The 23,293-nt window shown below is 51.8% G+C and overlaps 1 protein-coding gene across 1 annotated transcript in view; it reads right to left on the bottom strand.

The window, feature by feature from the left end:
• LOC311124656 (mitogen-activated protein kinase kinase kinase 3-like) overlaps nt 1–23,293 on the bottom strand; it is a gene marked incomplete at its 5' end in the record, with an annotated part of 55,950 nt that overhangs the window by 19,515 nt on the left and 13,142 nt on the right. The window contains 2 exons of the mRNA XM_084198765.1: nt 2,022–2,153; nt 3,533–3,681. Coding sequence (XP_084054891.1) covers nt 2,022–2,153; nt 3,533–3,681 — 281 coding nt within the window. The remainder of the gene's footprint in view (nt 1–2,021; nt 2,154–3,532; nt 3,682–23,293) is intronic.

Below are 23,293 nucleotides of genomic sequence, written 5' to 3'. Positions count from 1 at the left end.
CTGTAATGCTGTCTCCACTGCTAGGCTTGGTTCTTATGTCTCTAACACTGGGCTGGACTGAGAGAAAGCTCCTCTCACTGGGATCTAACTGGAAAGGCTCTGTCTGATAACCCTAACCCTAACCCTAACCCTAACCCTAACCCTAACCCCTAACCCTAACCCCTAACCCTAACCCTAACCCCCTAACCCTAACCCTAACCCCCTAACCCTAACCCTAACCCTAACCCTAACCCTAACCCCCTAACCCTAACCCTAACCCTAACCCTAAACCCTAACCCTATTCCAGTCAGATGGACCTAATCATGTTTAAATTCAGCTGATCTTGGCATTCTTATATACGATTATCGATGATTACCGATGACGACCAATGATTATCTATGATTAGATGCTACGATTATCGATGATTACCAATGACGACCAATGATTATCTATGATTAGATGCTATGATTATCGATGATTACCAATGACGACCAATGATTATCTATGATTAGATGCTATGATTATCGATGATTACCAATGACGACTAATGATTATCTATGATTAGATGCTATGATTATCGATGATTACCAATGACGACCAATGATTATCTATGATTAGATGCTATGATTATCGATGATTACCAATGACGACCAATGATTATCTATGATTAGATGCTATGATTATCGATGATTACCAATGACGACCAATGATTATCTATGATTAGATGCTATGATTATCGATGATTACCAATGACGACCAATGATTATCTATGATTAGATGCTATGATTATCGATGATTACCAATGACGACCAATGATTATCTATGATTAGATGCTATGATTATCGATGATTACCAATGACGACCAATGATTATCTATGATTAGATGCTATGATTATCGATGATTACCAATGACGACCAATGATTATCTATGATTAGATGCTATGATTATCGATGATTACCAATGACGACCAATGATTATCTATGATTAGATGCTATGATTATCGATGATTACCAATGACGACCAATGATTATCTATGATTAGCTGCTATGATTATCAATGATTACCAATGACGACCAATTATTATCTATGATTAGATGCTATGATTATCGATGATTACCTATGATTAGATGCTACGATTACTGATGAAACCCCACCTCTTTAAGGAATACCTGGAATAGTATAAAGCAATCCTTCTACCCCCCTCCCCCACCCCCCCCCCCCCCCCCCCCATAAAAAAGAAGAAGAAAAAAAGTGGTTATCCCACTGGCTATCATAAGTTGAATGCACCAATTTACATTTACATTTACATTTTAGTCATTTAGCAGACGCTCTTATCCAGAGCGACTTACAGTTAGTGAATACATATTTTTTTATACTGGCCCCCCGTGGGAATTTGTAAGTCGCTCTGGATAAGAGCGTCTGCTAAATGATGTAAATGTAATGATTACCAATGATTACCTATGACGACCAATGATTGATTGTCTATGATTAGATGCTATGATTATCAATGATTACCAATGATGACCAATGATTATCTATGATTAGATGCTATGATTACCAATGATTACCAATGACAACCAATTATTTGTATTTTGTAGGCAGCAGCTACTCTTCCTGGGGTCCAAACATATTAAAGCACTTACATTACATATAAAACAAAATCTATGATTAGATGATAGGATTCCCAATGATGAACAATGATTACCTATGATTAGATGCTACAATTGCAGATGATGACCAATTATGGCCAATGATTACATATGATCAGTTGCTATGATTGCCAATGTTCACCAATGATTACCAATGACTACCAATGATTACCTATGATTAGATGCTATGATTACAGATGATTACCAATTATTAGTATGACGACCAATGATCACCTATGATTAGACACTACAATTTCCGATGATTACCAATGATGGCCAATGACGAACAATGATTACCTATGATTAGATGCTATGATTACACACCACTTAATAATATCAAAGGTTCACACTTGACGGACAACACACGCACACCATCCCTGCCTCCTACCCACCCCAGGCATGAACTCGACAAAGATGGTGAGTTTCCTCTGCTCCAGGTCCCTCGTAGAGCCGTAGTACTGAACGATCCGCTCATGATGCAGGTTCTTCAACAACTGGACCTCACACTCCAGAGCATTCACCTCCTAGAGGTAGAGGAGAAGAGGAATTAAACTCATTAGGCTTTAATGTACTGATTATCTGTCAGGTAAATGTGTTCTCAGGTGTAACAGGTACAATCGAAGTCGGAAGTTTACATACAACACTTTAATAAACACATTAAAACTCGTTTTTCAACCACTCCACAAATTTCTTGTTAACAAACTATAGTTTTGGCAAGTCGGTTAGGACATCCACTTTGACACAAGTCATTTTTCCAACAATTGTTTACAGACAGATTATTTCACTTATAATTCACTGTATCACAATTCCAGTGGGTCAGAAGTTTACATACACTAAGTTGGCTGTGCCTTTAAACAGCTTGGAAAATTCCAGAAAATGCTGTCATGGCTTTAGAAGCTTCTGATAGGCTAATTGACATCATTTGAGTCAATTGGAGGTGTACCTGTGGATGTATTTCAAGGCCTACCTCCAAACTCAGTGCCTCTTTGCTTGACATCATGGGAAAATCAAAAGAGATCAGCCAAGACCTCAGAATTTTTTTTGTAGACCTCCACAAGTCTGGTTCATCCCTGGGAGCAATTTCCAAACGCCAGAATGTACCACGTTCATCTGTACAAACAATAGTACGCAAGTATAAACACCATGGGACCATGCAGCCGTCATACCGCTCAGGAAGGAGACGTGTTCTGTCTCCTAGAGATGAACGTACTTTGGTGCGAAAAGTGCAAATCAATCCCAGAACAACAGCAAAGGACCCTGTGAAGATGCTGGAGGAAACAGGTACAAAAGTATCTATATCCACAGTAAAACGAGTCCTATATCAACATAACCTGAAAGGCCGCTCAGCAAGGAAGAAGCCACTGCTCCAAAACCGCCATAAAAAAGCCAGACTACGGTATTCAACTGCACATGGGGACAAAGTATTGGAGTGGCCATCACAAAGCCCTGACCTCAATCCTATAGAAAATTTGTGGGCAGAACTGAAAAAGTGTGTGTGAGCAAGGAGGCCTACAAACCTGACTCAGTTACACCAGCTCTGTCAGGAGGAATGGGCCAAAATTCACCCAACTTATTGTGGGAAGCTTGTGGAAGGCTCCCCGAAACATTTGACCCAAGTTAAACAATTTAAAGGCAATGCTACCAAATACTAATTGAGTGTATGTAAACTTCTGACCCGCTGGGAATGTGATGAAAGAAATAAAAGCTGAAATAAATAATTCTCTCTACTACTATTCTGACATTTCACATTCTTAAAATAAAGTGGTGATCCTAACTGACCTAAGACAGGGAATTTTTACTAGGATTAAATGTCAAGAATTGTGAAAAACTGAGTTTAAATGTATTTGGCTAAGGTGTATGTAAACTTCCGACTTCAACTGTACATCTGACCCTTCCCACTCACCTTGCTGGTCTCCTGACAGTCGGGGTCAAAGGGCACCTGTTTGGCGGCCAGCTCCCGTCCGGTGTCGACGTCGTAACAGAGGTACACCTCCCCAAACGCCCCGCGCCCCAGCAGCTTCCCCTGACGCCAGTTCACCGGTGCCCGCGGGGCTACGAGACAGAACACGTTACAAATTAGGAGAATACTCAACACCACATGCTACACAACAACACGCTACCACATGCTACAACACGCTACAACACATTACAACACGCTACAACACGCTACAACACATTACAACACGCTACAACACATTACAACACATTACAACACCACATGCTACAACACATTACAACACGCTACAACACGCTACAACATGCTACAACACGTTACAACACGCTACAACACATTACAACACGCTAGAACATGCTACAACACGCTACAACACATTACAACACGTTACAACACACTACAACATGCTACAACACATTACAACACGTTACAACACACTACAACACGTTACAACACACTAAAACACATTACAACACGTTACAACACACTAAAACACATTACAACACATTACAACACGTTACAACACATTACACCACCACATGCAACACAACAACATGTTCTGGTTGAGGTGTTCCCCTCATTAAACAGTAACTGGTGTAGTGTCTAATGTTCTGGTTGAGGTGTTCCCCTCATTAAACTAACTGGTGTAGTGTCTAATGTTCTGGTTGAGGTGTTCCCCTCATTAAACTAACTGGTGTAGTGTCTAATGTTCTGGTTGAGGTGTTCCCCTCATTAAACTAACTGGTGTAGTGTCTAATGTTCTGGTTGAGGTGTTCCCCTCATTAAACTAACTGGTGTAGTGTCTAATGTTCTGGTTGAGGTGTTCCCCTCATTAAACAGTAACTGGTGTAGTGTCTAATGTTCTGGTTGAGGTGTTCCCCTCATTAAACAGTAACTGGTGTAGTGTCTAATGTTCTGGTTGAGGTGTTCCCCTCATTAAACTAACTGGTGTAGTGTCTAATGTTCTGGTTGAGGTGTTCCCCTCATTAAACTAACTGGTGTAGTGTCTAATGTTCTGGTTGAGGTGTTCCCCTCATTAAACAGTAACTGGTGTAGTGTCTAATGTTCTGGTTGAGGTGTTCCCCTCATTAAACAGTAACTGGTGTAGTGTCTAATGTTCTGGTTGAGGTGTACCCCTCATTAAACTAATTTGCATAGTCTGGTAGTTGTATTGTATCCTAGTCGGAAGGTTTTACAATATATATGTCCGCATAAACTACAGTAATTCTAGTCATGTCCGCAAAAACACTACAATGAATACTAGCGCTGCGCGATTTGTGCTTTTTGAGGTTGGTTCGTTTTCTGTCAGATTCTGCTAAATTGATTGCGGTTTTCGAATTGTTAGGATTTTCTTTTCTTTTTTTTTACATTAAATGCATTATGAAATCAATACAATGATTTGAGCTTTTTAATGGAAATCCCAAAGTCCAAAATAGTGAACATTCAATTGCCAAACATATTCCATTCTCTGTCAGGTCCACATTGGGTAGACATCAATAGAAACATAGGAAATGATATAGTATTTCAGTTGTGTTTGACTATTTTCACATTCCTTAGTGATCCCATCTCTGCTCAGGCAGTAGCAGCCAGTCAGAAAACATTCTGTTCTCCCCATCCTGTCCTGTCTGTAGTCTTCCTATTTAGCTGCTGTAAGTATGCTGGAGAGCTGTCTGATAATCGTTTTACTAGTTCAAATTAGAAAAGGCAGACTTTCACAAACTCTCTCTATCCCCCTCTCTCATGCAGCGATCTGTATCTAACATAAATTAGCAGGCGTTAAAGTATATCCATCTCTGTACGAGCCGGAAAGATCTGTCCCAATGGATGATGGTCTGTAACCAGGTCCATCTCTGTACGAGCCGGAAAGATCTGTCTCAATGGATGATGGTCTGTAACCAGGTCCATCTCTGTACGAGCCGGAAAGATCTGTCTCAATGGATGATGGTCTATAACCAGGTCCATCTCTGTACGAGCCGGAAAGATCTGTCTCAATGGATGATGGTCTATAACCAGGTCCATCTCTGTACGAGCCGGAAAGATCTGTCTCAATGGATGATGGTCTATAACCAGGTCCATCTCTGTACGAGCCGGAAAGATCTGTCTCAATGGATGATGGTCTATAACCAGGTCCATCTCTGTACGAGCCGGAAAGATCTGTCTCAATGGATGATGGTCTATAACCAGGTCCATCTCTGTACGAGCCGGAAAGATCTGTCTCAATGGATGATGGTCTATAACCAGGTCCATCTCTGTACGAGCCGGAAAGATCTGTCTCAATGGATGATGGTCTATAACCAGGTCCATCTCTGTACGAGCCGGAAAGATCTGTCTCAATGGATGATGGTCTATAACCAGGTCCATCTCTGTACGAGCCGGAAAGATCTGTCTCAATGGATGATGGTCTATAACCAGGTCCATCTCTGTACGAGCCGGAAAGATCTGTCTCAATGGATGATGGTCTATAACCAGGTCCATCTCTGTACGAGCCGGAAAGATCTGTCTCAATGGATGATGGTCTATAACCAGGTCCATCTCTGTACGAGCCGGAAAGATCTGTCTCAATGGATGATGGTCTGTAACCAGGTCCATCTCTGTACGAGCCGGAAAGATCTGTCTCAATGGATGATGGTCTATAACCAGGTTTTCATCCAACATTTTTATGTGATTAAAGTAAATGTCGGATAAAAAATGTAATGACTGGCCTGATGGAAACAAACATTTTCTGTGAACTTTCCCAATGTCGACAAAACTAAATACGCTAGACAAGATGGGATCTTTATGGCGGCAAAATGATTTACACGAGAAATGTCAAACGCTTTTATGCTCAAATATGGATATAATAACCATAATATGAAAGTAAACTTGGACTCACGAGATGACATGTTGTGTGGTCCTCCCACTACGACTCGTTGGGAAAGCATGCAGTTTATTGGGCTACAGGGCTACAGATGAAATAAGTTATGAACTTCACAGGGTGGTGAAAGGGCACGGTGATGAGCTTGATGCTCCTTTCCAATAAATATCGAAGGTCTTATTCTGGTGACATGATGATAAATGCTTGACTAACATTTGACAAACTCTCGCGCTTTTGTCCATAATAATCTCACATAGGCTATGTGTGCGCTCTAGCCAACAACACGCAGATAGCTGAGGCCAGAGCGCACACGCCAATCCCAGAGTGGGCGCGGTCGCTATATAAATCAACAGTGTTTGTGAGAAAACTATTAGTTCAATACATGAGAATTTAACTGCAAAAGGAATTGTATGTGCACTACATCCATCATGTTTGATGGGAAATGAGCATATTGTTTTTAAGTGGATTTTAGAATATTCGCAGGAAAAATGTTTTGTCAATTGGATGGAAACCTAGCTATTGTAGTTCATTACCACGTTTCTGTGCTGAACTACGTTGAAGATTTGCTTAGTGAAAACTACAACTCTCTTCAGCCCATCGTCCCACATAGTTCTTGACTTGATTTCTCTCTAAAGAAATGGCACGTCAGGCTCACAAAAAAACAGAACTAAAATGGTATTCAAGTAATTGAACAGAGTTGGTCAATCAGTTTAAGAACCGAAAAAATTAACAAAAATTAACATTCCGGTTAATCGCTCAGCACTAGTGAACACTATAGTATACTAGTCACGTCTACTGGTCCTTTGTAGCTCAGCTGGTAGAGCACGGCGCTTGTAACACCAGGGTAGTGGGTTCGATCCCCGGGACCACCCATACGTAAAAATGTATGCACACATGACTGTAAGTCGCTTTGGATAAAAGCGTCTGCTAAATGGCATATTATTATTATTATTATTATTATTATGTCTACAGTACTATAGTATTTGTTCATGTGGGAGCTAGTCTGAGTAGACTCCTGACTCGGCTGGATGTGATTAGTGAGGATGTGACAGAGGCTGGCTGAGTGTCAGACTTTGTGGTCGGGACGGAGGGAGGAGAACAGCAACCTACCGGTAACCCTGGTCCCTACGACCCAGCAACCTACCGGTAACCCTGGTCCCTGATGACACAGCAACCTACCGGTAACCCTGGTCCCTACGACACAGCAACCTACCGGTAACCCTGGTCCCTACGACACAGCAACCTACCGGTAACCCTGGTCCTGATGACACAGCAACCTACCGGTAACCCTGATCCCTACGACACAGCAACCTACCGGTAACCCTGGTCCCTACGACACAGCAACCTACCGGTAACCCTGGTCCTGATGACACAGCAACCTACCGGTAACCCTGGTCCCTACGACACAGCAACCTACCGGTAACCCTGGTCCCTACGACACAGCAACCTACTGGTAACCCTGGTCCCTACGACACAGCAACCTACCGGTAACCCTGGTCCCTACGACACAGCAACCTACCGGTAACCCTGGTCCCTACGACATAGCAACCTACCGGTAACCCTGGTCCTGATGACACAGCAACCTACCGGTAACCCTGGTCCCTACGACACAGCAACCTACCGGTAACCCTGGTCCCTACGACACAGCAACCTACCGGTAACCCTGGTCCCTACGACATAGCAACCTACCGGTAACCCTGGTCCCTACGACACAGCAACCTACCGGTAACCCTGGTCCCGACGACACAGCAACCTACCGGTAACCCTGGTCCTGATAACACAGCAACCTACCGGTAACCCTGGTCCCTACGACACAGCAACCTACCGGTAACCCTGGTCCCTACGACATAGCAACCTACCGGTAACCCTGGTCCCTACGACACAGCAACCTACCGGTAACCCTGGTCCCTACGACACAGCAACCTACCGGTAACCCTGGTCCCTACGACACAGCAACCTACCGGTAACCCTGGTCCCTACGACATAACAACCTACCGGTAACCCTGGTCCTGATGACACAGCAACCTACCGGTAACCCTGGTCCCTACGACACAGCAACCTACCGGTAACCCTGGTCCCTACGACATAGCAACCTACCGGTAACCCTGGTCCCTACGACACAGCAACCTACCGGTAACCCTGGTCCCTACGACATAGCAACCTACCGGTAACCCTGGTCCTGATGACACAGCAACCTACCGGTAACCCTGGTCCCTACGACACAGCAACCTACCGGTAACCCTGGTCCCTATGACACAGCAACCTACCGGTAACCCTGGTCCCTACGACACAGCAACCTACCGGTAACCCTGGTCCTGATGACACAGCAACCTACCGGTAACCCTGGTCCCTATGACACAGCAACCTACCGGTAACCCTGGTCCCTACGACACAGCAACCTACCGGTAACCCTGGTCCTGATGACACAGCAACCTACCGGTAACCCTGGTCCTGATGACACAGCAACCTACCGGTAACCCTGGTCCCTACGACACAGCAACCTACCGGTAACCCTGGTCCTGGTGACATAGCAACCTACCGGTAACCCTGGTCCTGATGACACAGCAACCTACCGGTAACCCTGGTCCTGATGACACAGCAACCTACCGGTAACCCTGGTCCCTACGACACAGCAACCTACCGGTAACCCTGGTCCCTACGACACAGCAACCTACCGGTAACCCTGGTCCCTACGACACAGCAGCCTACCGGTAACCCTGGTCCCTACGACACAGCAACCTACCGGTAACCCTGGTCCTGACGACACAGCAACCTACCGGTAACCCTGGTCCCTACGACATAGCAACCTACCGGTAACCCTGGTCCTGATGACACAGCAACCTACCGGTAACCCTGGTCCCTACGACACAGCAACCTACCAGTAACCCTGGTCCCTACGACACAGCAACCTACCGGTAACCCTGGTCCTGATGACACAGCAACCTACCGGTAACCCTGGTCCCTACGACACAGCAACCTACCGGTAACCCTGGTCCTGATGACACAGCAACCTACCGGTAACCCTGGTCCCTGATGACGCAGCAACCTACCGGTAACCCTGGTCCCTACGACACAGCAACCTACCGGTAACCCTGGTCCCTACGACACAGCAACCTACCGGTAACCCTGGTCCCTACGACACAGCAACCTACCGGTAACCCTGGACCTGATGACACAGCAACCTACCGGTAACCCTGGTCCCTACAACACAGCAACCTACCGGTAACCCTGGTCCCTACGACACAGCAACCTACCGGTAACCCTGGTCCCTACGACACAGCAACCTACCGGTAACCCTGGACCTGATGACACAGCAACCTACCGGTAACCCTGGTCCCTACGACACAGCAACCTACTGGTAACCCTGGTCCCTACGACACAGCAACCTACCGGTAACCCTGGTCCCTACGACACAGCAACCTACCGGTAACCCTGGTCCCTACGACACAGCAACCTACCGGTAACCCTGGTCCCTACGACACAGCAACCTACCGGTAACCCTGGTCCCTACGACACAGCAACCTACCGGTAACCCTGGTCCTGATGACACAGCAACCTACAGGTAACCCTGGTCCTGATGACACAGCAACCTACCGGTAACCCTGGTCCCTACGACACAGCAACCTACCGGTAACCCTGGTCCCTACGACACAGCAACCTACCGGTAACCCTGGTCCCTACGACACAGCAACCTACTGGTAACCCTGGTCCCTACGACACAGCAACCTACCGGTAACCCTGGTCCCTACGACACAGCAACCTACCGGTAACCCTGGTCCCTACGACACAGCAACCTACCGGTAACCCTGGTCCCTATGACACAGCAACCTACCGGTAACCCTGGTCCCTACGACACAGCAACCTACTGGTAACCCTGGTCCCTACGACACAGCAACCTACCGGTAACCCTGGTCCCTACGACACAGCAACCTACTGGTAACCCTGGTCCCTACGACATAGCAACCTACCGGTAACCCTGGTCCTGACGACACAGCAACCTACCGGTAACCCTGGTCCCTACGACATAGCAACCTACCGGTAACCCTGGTCCTGATGACACAGCAACCTACCGGTAACCCTGGTCCTGACGACACAGCAACCTACTGGTAACCCTGGTCCTGACGACACAGCAACCTACTGGTAACCCTGGTCCTGACGACACAGCAACCTACCGGTAACCCTGGTCCCGACGACACAGCAACCTACCGGTAACCCTGGTCCCTACGACACAGCAACCTACCGGTAACCCTGGTACCTACGACACAGCAACCTACCGGTAACCCTGGTCCCTGATGACACAGCAACCTACCGGTAACCCTGGTCCTGACGACATAGCAACCTACCGGTAACCCTGGTCCCTACGACACAGCAACCTACCGGTAACCCTGGTCCCTACGACATAGCAACCTACCGGTAACCCTGGTCCTGACGACATAGCAACCTACCGGTAACCCTGGTCCCTACGACACAGCAACCTACCGGTAACCCTGGTCCCTACGACACAGCAACCTACCGGTAACCCTGGTCCTGATGACACAGCAACCTACCAGTAACCCTGGTCCTGATGACACAGCAACCTACCGGTAACCCTGGTCCTTACGACACAGCAAACTACCGGTAACCCTGGTCCCGACGACACAGCAACCTACCGGTAACTCTGGTCCCTACGACATAGCAACCTACCGGTAACCCTGGTCCCTACGACACAGCAACCTACCGGTAACCCTGGTCCCTACGACACAGCAACCTACCGGTAACCCTGGTCCCTACGACACAGCAACCTACTGGTAACCCTGGTCCCTACGACACAGCAACCTACCGGTAACCCTGGACAATACGACACACAAACCTACTGGTAACCCTGGTCCCTACGACACAGCAACCTACCGGTAACCCTGGTCCCTACAACACAGCAACCTACCGGTAACCCTGGTCCTGATGACACAGCAACCTACCGGTAACCCTGGTCCCTACGACAGAGCAACCTACCGGTAACCCTGGTCCCTACGACAGAGCAACCTACCAGTAACCCTGGTCCCTACGACATAGCAACCTACCGGTAACCCTGGTCCCTACGAAACAGCAACCTACCGGTAACCCTGGTCACCATGACACAGCAACCTACCGGTAACCCTGGTCACTACGACATAGCAACCTACCGGTACCCTAGTCCGTACGACACAGCAACCTACCGGTAACCCTAGTCCCTACGACACAGCAACCTACCGGTAACCCTGGTCCCTACGACATAGCAACCTACCGGTAACCCTGGTCCCTACGACACAGCAAACTACCGGTAACCCTGGTCCCTACGACACAGCAACCTACCGGTAACCCTGGTCCCTACAACACAGCAACCTACTGGTAATCCTGGTCCCTACGACACAGCAACCTACCGGTAACCCTGGTCCCTACGACACAGCAACCTACCGGTAACCCTGGTCCCTACGACACAGCAACCTACCGGTAACCCTGGTCCCTACGACACAGCAACCTACCGGTAACCCTGGTCCCTACGACACAGCAACCTACCGGTAACCCTGGTCCTGATGACACAGCAACCTACCGGTAACCCTGATCCCTACGACACAGCAACCTACCGGTAACCCTGGTCCCTGATGACACAGCAACCTACCGGTAACCCTGGTCCCTGATGACACAGCAACCTACCGGTAACCCTGGTCCCTACGACACAGCAACCTACCGGTAACCCTGGTCCCTACGACACAGCAACCTACCGGTAACCCTGGTCCTGATGACACAGCAACCTACAGGTAACCCTGGTCCCTACGACACAGCAACCTACCGGTAACCCTGGTCCCTACGACACAGCAACCTACCGGTAACTCTGGTCCCTACGACACAGCAACTTACCGGTAACCCTGGTCCCTACGACACAGCAACCTACCGGTAACCCTGGTACCTACGACACAGCAACCTACCGGTAACCCTGGTCCCTGATGACACAGCAACCTACCGGTAACCCTGGTCCCTACGACACAGCAACCTACCGGTAACCCTGGTCCCTACGACACAGCAACCTACCGGTAACCCTGGTCCCTACGACACAGCAACCTACCGGTAACCCTGGTCCCTACGACATAGCAACCTACCGGTAACCCTGGTCCCTATGACACAGCAACCTACCGGTAACCCTGGTCCCGATGACACAGCAACCTACCGGTAACCCTGGTCCTGATGACACAGCAACCTACCGGTAACCCTGGTCCCTAACACATAGCAACCTAATGGTAACCCTGGTCCCTACGACACAGCAACCTACCGGTAACCCTGGTCCCTACGACACAGCAACCTACCGGTAACCCTGGTCCTGATGACACAGCAACCTACCGGTAACCCTGGTCCTGATGACACAGCAACCTACTGGTAACCCTGGTCCCTAAGACACAGCAACCTACCGGTAACCCTGGTCCCTACGACACAGCAACCTACCGGTAACCCTGGTCCTGATGACACAGCAACCTACCGGTAACCCTGGTCCCTATGACACAGCAACCTACCGGTAACCCTGGTCCCTACGACACAGCAACCTACCGGTAACCCTGGTCCCTACGACATAGCAACCTACCGGTAACCCTGGTCCCTACGACACAGCAACCTACCGGTAACCCTGGTCCTGATGACACAGCAACCTACCGGTAACCCTGGTCCCTACGACACAGCAACCTACCGGTAACCCTGGTCCTGATGACACAGCAACCTACCGGTAACCCTGGTCCCTACGACATAGCAACCTACCGGTAACCCTGGTCCTGATGACATAGCAACCTACCGGTAACCCTGGTCCCCACGACACAGCAACCTACCGGTAACCCTGGTCCCTACGACACAGCAACCTACCGGTAACCCTGGTCCCTACGACACAGCAACCTACCGGTAACCCTGGTCCCTACGACACAGCAACCTACCGGTAACCCTGGTCCTGATGACACAGCAACCTACCGGTAACCCTGGTCCCTACGACACAGCAACCTACCGGTAACCCTGGTCCCTACGACACAGCAACCTACCAGTAAACCTGGTCCCTACGACACAGCAACCTACCGGTAACCCTGGTCCCTACGAAATAGCAACCTACCGGTAACCCTGGTCCCTACGACACAGCAACCTACCGGTAACCCTGGTACCTACGACATAGCAACCTACCGGTAACCCTGGTCCCTACGACACAGCAACCTACCGGTAACCCTGGTCCCTACGACACAGCAACCTACCGGTAACCCTGGTCCCTACGACACAGCAACCTACCGGTAACCCTGGTCCCTACGACACAGCAACCTACCGGTAACCCTGGTCCCTACGACACAGCAACCTACTGGTAACCCTGGTCCCTACGACACAGCAACCTACCGGTAACCCTGGTCCCGACGACACAGCAACCTACCGGTAACCCTGGTCCTGATGACACAGCAACCTACCGGTAACCCTGGTCCCGACGACACAGCAACCTACCGGTAACCCTGGTCCTGATAACACAGCAACCTACCGGTAACCCTGGTCCCTACGACACAGCAACCTACCGGTAACCCTGGTCCCTACGACATAGCAACCTACCGGTAACCCTGGTCCCTACGACACAGCAACCTACCGGTAACCCTGGTCCCTACGACACAGCAACCTACCGGTAACCCTGGTCCCTACGACACAGCAACCTACCGGTAACCCTGGTCCCTACGACATAGCAACCTACCGGTAACCCTGGTCCTGATGACACAGCAACCTACCGGTAACCCTGGTCCCTACGACACAGCAACCTACCGGTAACCCTGGTCCCTACGACATAGCAACCTACCGGTAACCCTGGTCCCTACGACACAGCAACCTACCGGTAACCCTGGTCCCTATGACATAGCAACCTACCGGTAACCCTGGTCCTGATGACACAGCAACCTACCGGTAACCCTGGTCCCTACGACACAGCAACCTACCGGTAACCCTGGTCCCTATGACACAGCAACCTACCGGTAACCCTGGTCCCTACGACACAGCAACCTACCGGTAACCCTGGTCCTGATGACACAGCAACCTACCGGTAACCCTGGTCCCTATGACACAGCAACCTACCGGTAACCCTGGTCCCTACGACACAGCAACCTACCGGTAACCCTGGCCCTGATGACACAGCAACCTACCGGTAACCCTGGTCCTGATGACACAGCAACCTACCGGTAACCCTGGTCCCTACGACACAGCAACCTACCGGTAACCCTGGTCCCTACGACATAGCAACCTACCAGTAACCCTGGTCCCTGATGACACAGCAACCTACCGGTAACCCTGGTCCTGATGACACAGCAACCTACCGGTAACCCTGGTCCTGATGACATAGCAACCTACCGGTAACCCTGGTCCTGATGACACAGCAACCTACCGGTAACCCTGGTCCTGATGACACAGCAACCTACCGGTAACCCTGGTCCCTACGACACAGCAACCTACCGGTAACCCTGGTCCCTACGACATAGCAACCTACCGGTAACCCTGGTCCCTACGACACAGCAGCCTACCGGTAACCCTGGTCCCTACGACACAGCAACCTACCGGTAACCCTGGTCCTGACGACACAGCAACCTACCGGTAACCCTGGTCCCTACGACATAGCAACCTACCGGTAACCCTGGTCCTGATGACACAGCAACCTACCGGTAACCCTGGTCCCTACGACACAGCAACCTACCAGTAACCCTGGTCCCTACGACACAGCAACCTACCGGTAACCCTGGTCCTGATGACACAGCAACCTACCGGTAACCCTGGTCCCTACGACATAGCAACCTACCGGTAACCCTGGTCCTGATGACACAGCAACCTACCGGTAACCCTGGTCCCTGATGACGCAGCAACCTACCGGTAACCCTGGTCCCTACGACACAGCAACCTACCGGTAACCCTGGTCCCTACGACACAGCAACCTACCGGTAACCCTGGTCCCTACGACACAGCAACCTACCGGTAACCCTGGACCTGATGACACAGCAACCTACCGGTAACCCTGGTCCCTACAACACAGCAACCTACCGGTAACCCTGGTCCCTACGACACAGCAACCTACCGGTAACCCTGGTCCCTACGACACAGCAACCTACCGGTAACCCTGGACCTGATGACACAGCAACCTACCGGTAACCCTGGTCCCTACGACACAGCAACCTACTGGTAACCCTGGTCCCTACGACACAGCAACCTACCGGTAACCCTGGTCCCTACGACACAGCAACCTACCGGTAACCCTGGTCCCTACGACACAGCAACCTACCGGTAACCCTGGTCCCTACGACACAGCAACCTACCGGTAACCCTGGTCCCTACGACACAGCAACCTACCGGTAACCCTGGTCCTGATGACACAGCAACCTACAGGTAACCCTGGTCCTGATGACACAGCAACCTACCGGTAACCCTGGTCCCTACGACACAGCAACCTACCGGTAACCCTCGTCCCTACGACACAGCAACCTACCGGTAACCCTGGTCCCTACGACACAGCAACCTACCGGTAACCCTGGTCCCTACGACACAGCAACCTACCGGTAACCCTGGTCCTGATGACACAGCAACCTACCGGTAACCCTGGTCCCTACGACACAGCAACCTACCGGTAACCCTGGTCCCTACGACACAGCAACCTACCGGTAACCCTGGTCCCTACGACACAGCAACCTACTGGTAACCCTGGTCCCTACGACACAGCAACCTACCGGTAACCCTGGTCCCTACGACACAGCAACCTACCGGTAACCCTGGTCCCTACGACACAGCAACCTACCGGTAACCCTGGTCCCTATGACACAGCAACCTACCGGTAACCCTGGTCCCTACGACACAGCAACCTACTGGTAACCCTGGTCCCTACGACACAGCAACCTACCGGTAACCCTGGTCCCTACGACACAGCAACCTACTGGTAACCCTGGTCCCTACGACATAGCAACCTACCGGTAACCCTGGTCCCTACGACACAGCAACCTACCGGTAACCCTGGTCCCTACGACACAGCAACCTACCGGTAACCCTGGTCCTGATGACACAGCAACCTACTGGTAACCCTGGTCCCTACGACATAGCAACCTACCGGTAACCCTGGTCCCTACGACACATCAACCTACCGGTAACCCTGGTCCCTACGACACAGCAACCTACCGGTAACCCTGGTCCCTACGACACAGCAACCTACTGGTAACCCTGGTCCCTACGACACAGCAACCTACCGGTAACCCTGGTCCCTACGACATAGCAACCTACCGGTAACCCTGGTCCCTACGACATAGCAACCTACCGGTAACCCTGGTCCCTACGACACAGCAACCTACCGGTAACCCTGGTCCTGACGACACAGCAACCTACTGGTAACCCTGGTCCTGACGACACAGCAACCTACTGGTAACCCTGGTCCTGACGACACAGCAACCTACCGGTAACCCTGGTCCCTACGATACAGCAACCTACCGGTAACCCTGGTCCCTACGACACAGCAACCTACCGGTAACCCTGGTCCCTACGACACAGCAACCTACCGGTAACCCTGGTCCCTGATGACACAGCAACCTACCGGTAACCCTGGTCCCTACGACACAGCAACCTACCGGTAACCCTGGTCCCTACGACATAGCAACCTACCGGTAACCCTGGTCCCTACGACATAGCAACCTACCGGTAACCCTGGTCCTGACGACATAGCAACCTACCGGTAACCCTGGTCCCTACGACATAGCAACCTACCGGTAACCCTGGTCCCTACGACACAGCAACCTACCGGTAACCCTGGTCCTGATGACACAGCAACCTACTAGTAACCCTGGTCCTGATGACACAGCAACCTACCGGTAACCCTGGTCCCTACGACACAGCAAACTACCGGTAACCCTGGTCCTGACGACACAGCAACCTACCGGTAACTCTGGTCCCTACGACATAGCAACCTACCGGTAACCCTGGTCCCTACGACACAGCAACCTACCGGTAACCCTGGTCCCTACGACACAGCAACCTACCGGTAACCCTGGTCCCTACGACACAGCAACCTACTGGTAACCCTGGTCCCTACGACACAGCAACCTACCGGTAACCCTGGACAATACGACACACAAACCTACTGGTAACCCTGGTCCCTACGACACAGCAACCTACCGGTAACCCTGGTCCCTACGACACAGCAACCTACCGGTAACCCTGGTCCTGATGACACAGCAACCTACCGGTAACCCTGGTCCCTACGACAGAGCAACCTACCGGTAACCCTGGTCCCTACGACAGAGCAACCTACCGGTAACCCTGGTCCCTACGACATAGCAACCTACCGGTAACCCTGGTCCCTACGAAACAGCAACCTACCGGTAACCCTGGTCACCATGACACAGCAACCTACCGGTAACCCTGGTCACTACGACATAGCAATCTACCGGTACCCTAGTCCCTACGACACAGCAACCTACCGGTAACCCTAGTCCCTACGACACAGCAACCTACCGGTAATCCTGGTCCCTACGACATAGCAACCTACCGGTAACCCTGGTCCCTACGACACAGCAAACTACCGGTAACCCTGGTCCCTACGACACAGCAACCTACCGGTAACCCTGGTCCCTACAACACAGCAACCTACTGGTAATCCTGGTCCCTACGACACAGCAACCTACCGGTAACCCTGGTCCCTACGACACAGCAACCTACCGGTAATCCTGGTCCCTACGACACAGCAACCTACCGGTAACCCTGGTCCCTACAACACAGCAACCTACCGGATACCCTGGTCCCTACGACACAGCAACCTACCGGTAACCCTGGTCCTGATGACACAGCAACCTACCGGTAACCCTGATCCCTACGACACAGCAACCTACCGGTAACCCTGGTCCCTGATGACACAGCAACCTACCGGTAACCCTGGTCCCTGATGACACAGCAACCTACCGGTAACCCTGGTCCCTACGACACAGCAACCTACCGGTAACCCTGGTCCCTACGACACAGCAACCTACCGGTAACACTGGTCCTGATGACACAGCAACCTACAGGTAACCCTGGTCCCTACGACACAGCAACCTACCGGTAACCCTGGTCCCTACGACACAGCAACCTACCGGTAACTCTGGTCCCTACGACACAGCAACTTACCGGTAACCCTGGTCCCTACGACACAGCAACCTACCGGTAACCCTGGTACCTACGACACAGCAACCTACCGGTAACCCTGGTCCCTGATGACACAGCAACCTACCGGTAACCCTGGTCCCTACGACACAGCAACCTACCGGTAACCCTGGTCCCTACGACACAGCAACCTACCGGTAACCCTGGTCCCTACGACATAGCAACCTACCGGTAACCCTGGTCCCTATGACACAGCAACCTACCGGTAACCCTGGTCCCGATGACACAGCAACCTACCGGTAACCCTGGTCCTGATGACACAGCAACCTACCGGTAACCCTGGTCCCTAACACATAGCAACCTAATGGTAACCCTGGTCCCTACGACACAGCAACCTACCGGTAACCCTGGTCCCTACGACACAGCAACCTACCGGTAACCCTGGTCCTGATGACACAGCAACCTACCGGTAACCCTGGTCCTGATGACACAGCAACCTACTGGTAACCCTGGTCCCTACGACACAGCAACCTACCGGTAACCCTGGTCCTGATGACACAGCAACCTACCGGTAACCCTGGTCCCTATGACACAGCAACCTACCGGTAACCCTGGTCCCTACGACACAGCAACCTACCGGTAACCCTGGTCCCTACGACATAGCAACCTACCGGTAACCCTGGTCCCTACGACACAGCAACCTACCGGTAACCCTGGTCCTGATGACACAGCAACCTACCGGTAACCCTGGTCCCTACGACACAGCAACCTACCGGTAACCCTGGTCCTGATGACACAGCAACCTACCGGTAACCCTGGTCCCTACGACATAGCAACCTACCGGTAACCCTGGTCCTGATGACATAGCAACCTACCGGTAACCCTGGTCCCTACGACACAGCAACCTACCGGTAACCCTGGTCCCTACGACACAGCAACCTACCGGTAACCCTGGTCCCTACGACACAGCAACCTACCGGTAACCCTGGTCCCTACGACACAGCAACCTACCGGTAACCCTGGTCCCTACGACACAGCAACCTACCGGTAACCCTGGTCCTGATGACACAGCAACCTACCGGTAACCCTGGTCCCTACGACACAGCAACCTACCGGTAACCCTGGTCCCTACGACACAGCAACCTACCAGTAAACCTGGTCCCTACGACACAGCAACCTACCGGTAACCCTGGTCCCTACGACACAGCAACCTACCGGTAACCCTGGTCCCTACGAAATAGCAACCTACCGGTAACCCTGGTCCCTACGACACAGCAACCTACCGGTAACCCTGGTACCTACGACATAGCAACCTACCGGTAACCCTGGTCCCTACGACACAGCAACCTACCGGTAACCCTGGTCCCGACGACACAGGAACCTACCAGTAACCCTGGTCCTGACGACACAGCAACCTACCGGTAACACTGGTCCCTACGACACAGCAACCTACCGGTAACCCTGGTCCCTGATGACACAGCAACCTACCGGTAACCCTGGTCCCTGATGACACAGCAACCTACCGGTAACCCTGGTCCCTACGACACAGCAACCTACCGGTAACCCTGGTCCTGATGACACAGCAACCTACCGGTAACCCTGGTCCTGACGACACAGCAACCTACCGGTAACCCTGGTCCCTACGACACAGCAACCTACCGGTAACCCTGGTCCTGATGACACAGCAACCTACCGGTAACCCTGGTCCCTACGACACAGCAACCTACCGGTAACCCTGGTCCCTACGACATAGCAACCTACCGGTAACCCTGGTCCCTACGACACAGCAACCTACCGGTAACCCTGGACCCTACGACACAGCAACCTACCGGTAACCCTGGTCCCTACGACACAGCAACCTACCGGTAACCCTGGTCCCTACGACACAGCAACCTACCAGTAACCCTGGTCCTGACGACACAGCAACCTACCGGTAACCCTGGTCCCTACAACACAGCAACCTACCGGTAACCCTGGTCCCTACGACATAGCAACCTACCGGTAACCCTGGTCCTGATGACACAGCAACCTACCAGTAACCCTGGTCCTGATGACACAGCAACCTACCGGTAACCCTGGTCCCTACGACACAGCAACCTACCGGTAACCCTGGTCCCTACGACATAGCAACCTACCGGTAACCCTGGTCCCTACGACACAGCAACCTACCGGTAACCCTGGTCCTGATGACACAGCAACCTACCGGTAACCCTGGTCCCTACGACACAGCAACCTACCGGTAACCCTGGTCCTGATGACACAGCAACCTACCGGTAACCCTGGTCCCTACGACACAGCAACCTACCGGTAACCCTGGTCCTGATGACACAGCAACCTACCGGTAACCCTGGTCCTGACGACACAGCAACCTACCGGTAACCCTGGTCCCTACGACACGCAACCTACCGGTAACCCTGGTCCCTACGACACAGCAACCTACCGGTAACCCTGGTCCCTACGACACAGCAACTTACCGGTAACCCTGGTCCCTACGACACAGCAATCTACCGGTAACCCTGGTCCCTACGACACAGCAACCTACCGGTAACCCTGGTCCCTACGACACAGCAACCTACCGGTAACCCTGGTCCCTACGACACAGCAACCTACCGGTAACCCTGGTCCTGATGACACAGCAACCTACCGGTAACCCTGGTCCCTACGACACAGCAACCTACCGGTAACCCTGGTCCTGATGACACAGCAACCTACCGGTAACCCTGGTCCCTATGACACAGCAACCTACCGGTAACCCTGGTCCCTACGACATAGCAACCTACCGGTAACCCTGGTCCCTACGACACAGCAACCTACCGGTAACCCTGGTCCCTACGACACAGCAACCTACCGGTAACCCTGGTCCCTACGACACAGCAACCTACCGGTAACCCTGGTCCCTACGACACAGCAACCTACCGGTAACCCTGGTCCCTACGACACAGCAACCTACTGGTAACCCTGGTCCCTACGACACAGCAACCTACCGGTAACCCTGGTCCTGATGACATAGCAACCTACCGGTAACCCTGGTCCTGATGACATAGCAACCTACCGGTAACCCTGGTCCTGATGACACAGCAACCTACCGGTAACCCTGGTCCCTACGACACAGCAACCTACCGGTAACCCTGGTCCCTACGACACAGCAACCTACCGGTAACCCTGGTCCCTACGACACAGCAACCTACCGGTAACCCTGGTCCTGATGACACAGCAACCTACCGGTAACCCTGGTCCCTACGACACAGCAACCTACCGGTAACCCTGGTCCCTACGACATAGCAACCTACCGGTAACCCTGGTCCTGATGACACAGCAACCTACCGGTAACCCTGGTCCCTATGACACAGCAACCTACCGGTAACCCTGGTCCCTGATGACGCAGCAACCTACCGGTAACCCTGGTCCCTACGACACAGCAACATACCGGTAACCCTGGTCCCTGATGACACAGCTACCTACCGGTAACCCTGGTCCCTGATGACACAGCAACCTACCGGTAACCCTGGTCCCTACGACACAGCAACCTACCGGTAACCCTGGTCCCTACGACACAGCAACCTACCGGTAACCCTGGTCCCTACGACACAGCAACCTACCGGTAACCCTGGTCCCTACGACACAGCAACTTACCGGTAACCCTGGTCCCTACGACACAGCAATCTACCGGTAACCCTGGTCCCTACGACACAGCAACCTACCGGTAACCCTGGTCCCTACGACACAGCAACCTACCGGTAACCCTGGTCCTGATGACACAGCAACCTACCGGTAACCCTGGTCCCTACGACACAGCAACCTACCGGTAACCCTGGTCCTGATGACACAGCAACCTACCGGTAACCCTGGTCCCTATGACACAGCAACCTACCGGTAACCCTGGTCCCTACGACATAGCAACCTACCGGTAACCCTGGTCCCTACGACACAGCAACCTACCGGTAACCCTGGTCCCTACGACACAGCAACCTACCGGTAACCCTGGTCCCTACGACACAGCAACCTACCGGTAACCCTGGTCCCTACGACACAGCAACCTACCGGTAACCCTGGTCCCTACGACACAGCAACCTACTGGTAACCCTGGTCCCTACGACACAGCAACCTACCGGTAACCCTGGTCCTGATGACATAGCAACCTACCGGTAACCCTGGTCCTGATGACATAGCAACCTACCGGTAACCCTGGTCCTGATGACACAGCAACCTACCGGTAACCCTGGTCCCTACGACACAGCAACCTACCGGTAACCCTGGTCCCTACGACACAGCAACCTACCGGTAACCCTGGTCCCTACGACACAGCAACCTACCGGTAACCCTGGTCCTGATGACACAGCAACCTACCGGTAACCCTGGTCCCTACGACACAGCAACCTACCGGTAACCCTGGTCCCTACGACATAGCAACCTACCGGTAACCCTGGTCCTGATGACACAGCAACCTACCGGTAACCCTGGTCCCTATGACACAGCAACCTACCGGTAACCCTGGTCCCTGATGACGCAGCAACCTACCGGTAACCCTGGTCCCTACGACATAGCAACCTACCGGTAACCCTGGTCCTGATGACACAGCAACCTACCGGTAACACTGGTCCTGATGACACAGCAACCTACCGGTAACCCTGGTCCTGATGACACAGCAACCTACCGGTAACCCTGGTCCCTACGACACAGCAACCTACCGGTAACCCTGGTCCCTACGACACAGCAACCTACCGGTAACCCTGGTCCCGACGACA

This window comes from Coregonus lavaretus (genome assembly GCF_964263955.1).
Source record: "Coregonus lavaretus genome assembly, contig: HAP1_SCAFFOLD_577, whole genome shotgun sequence".
Classification (NCBI taxonomy): Eukaryota; Metazoa; Chordata; class Actinopteri; order Salmoniformes; family Salmonidae; genus Coregonus; species Coregonus lavaretus.
This window is presented reverse-complemented; position numbering and strand designations above follow the sequence as displayed.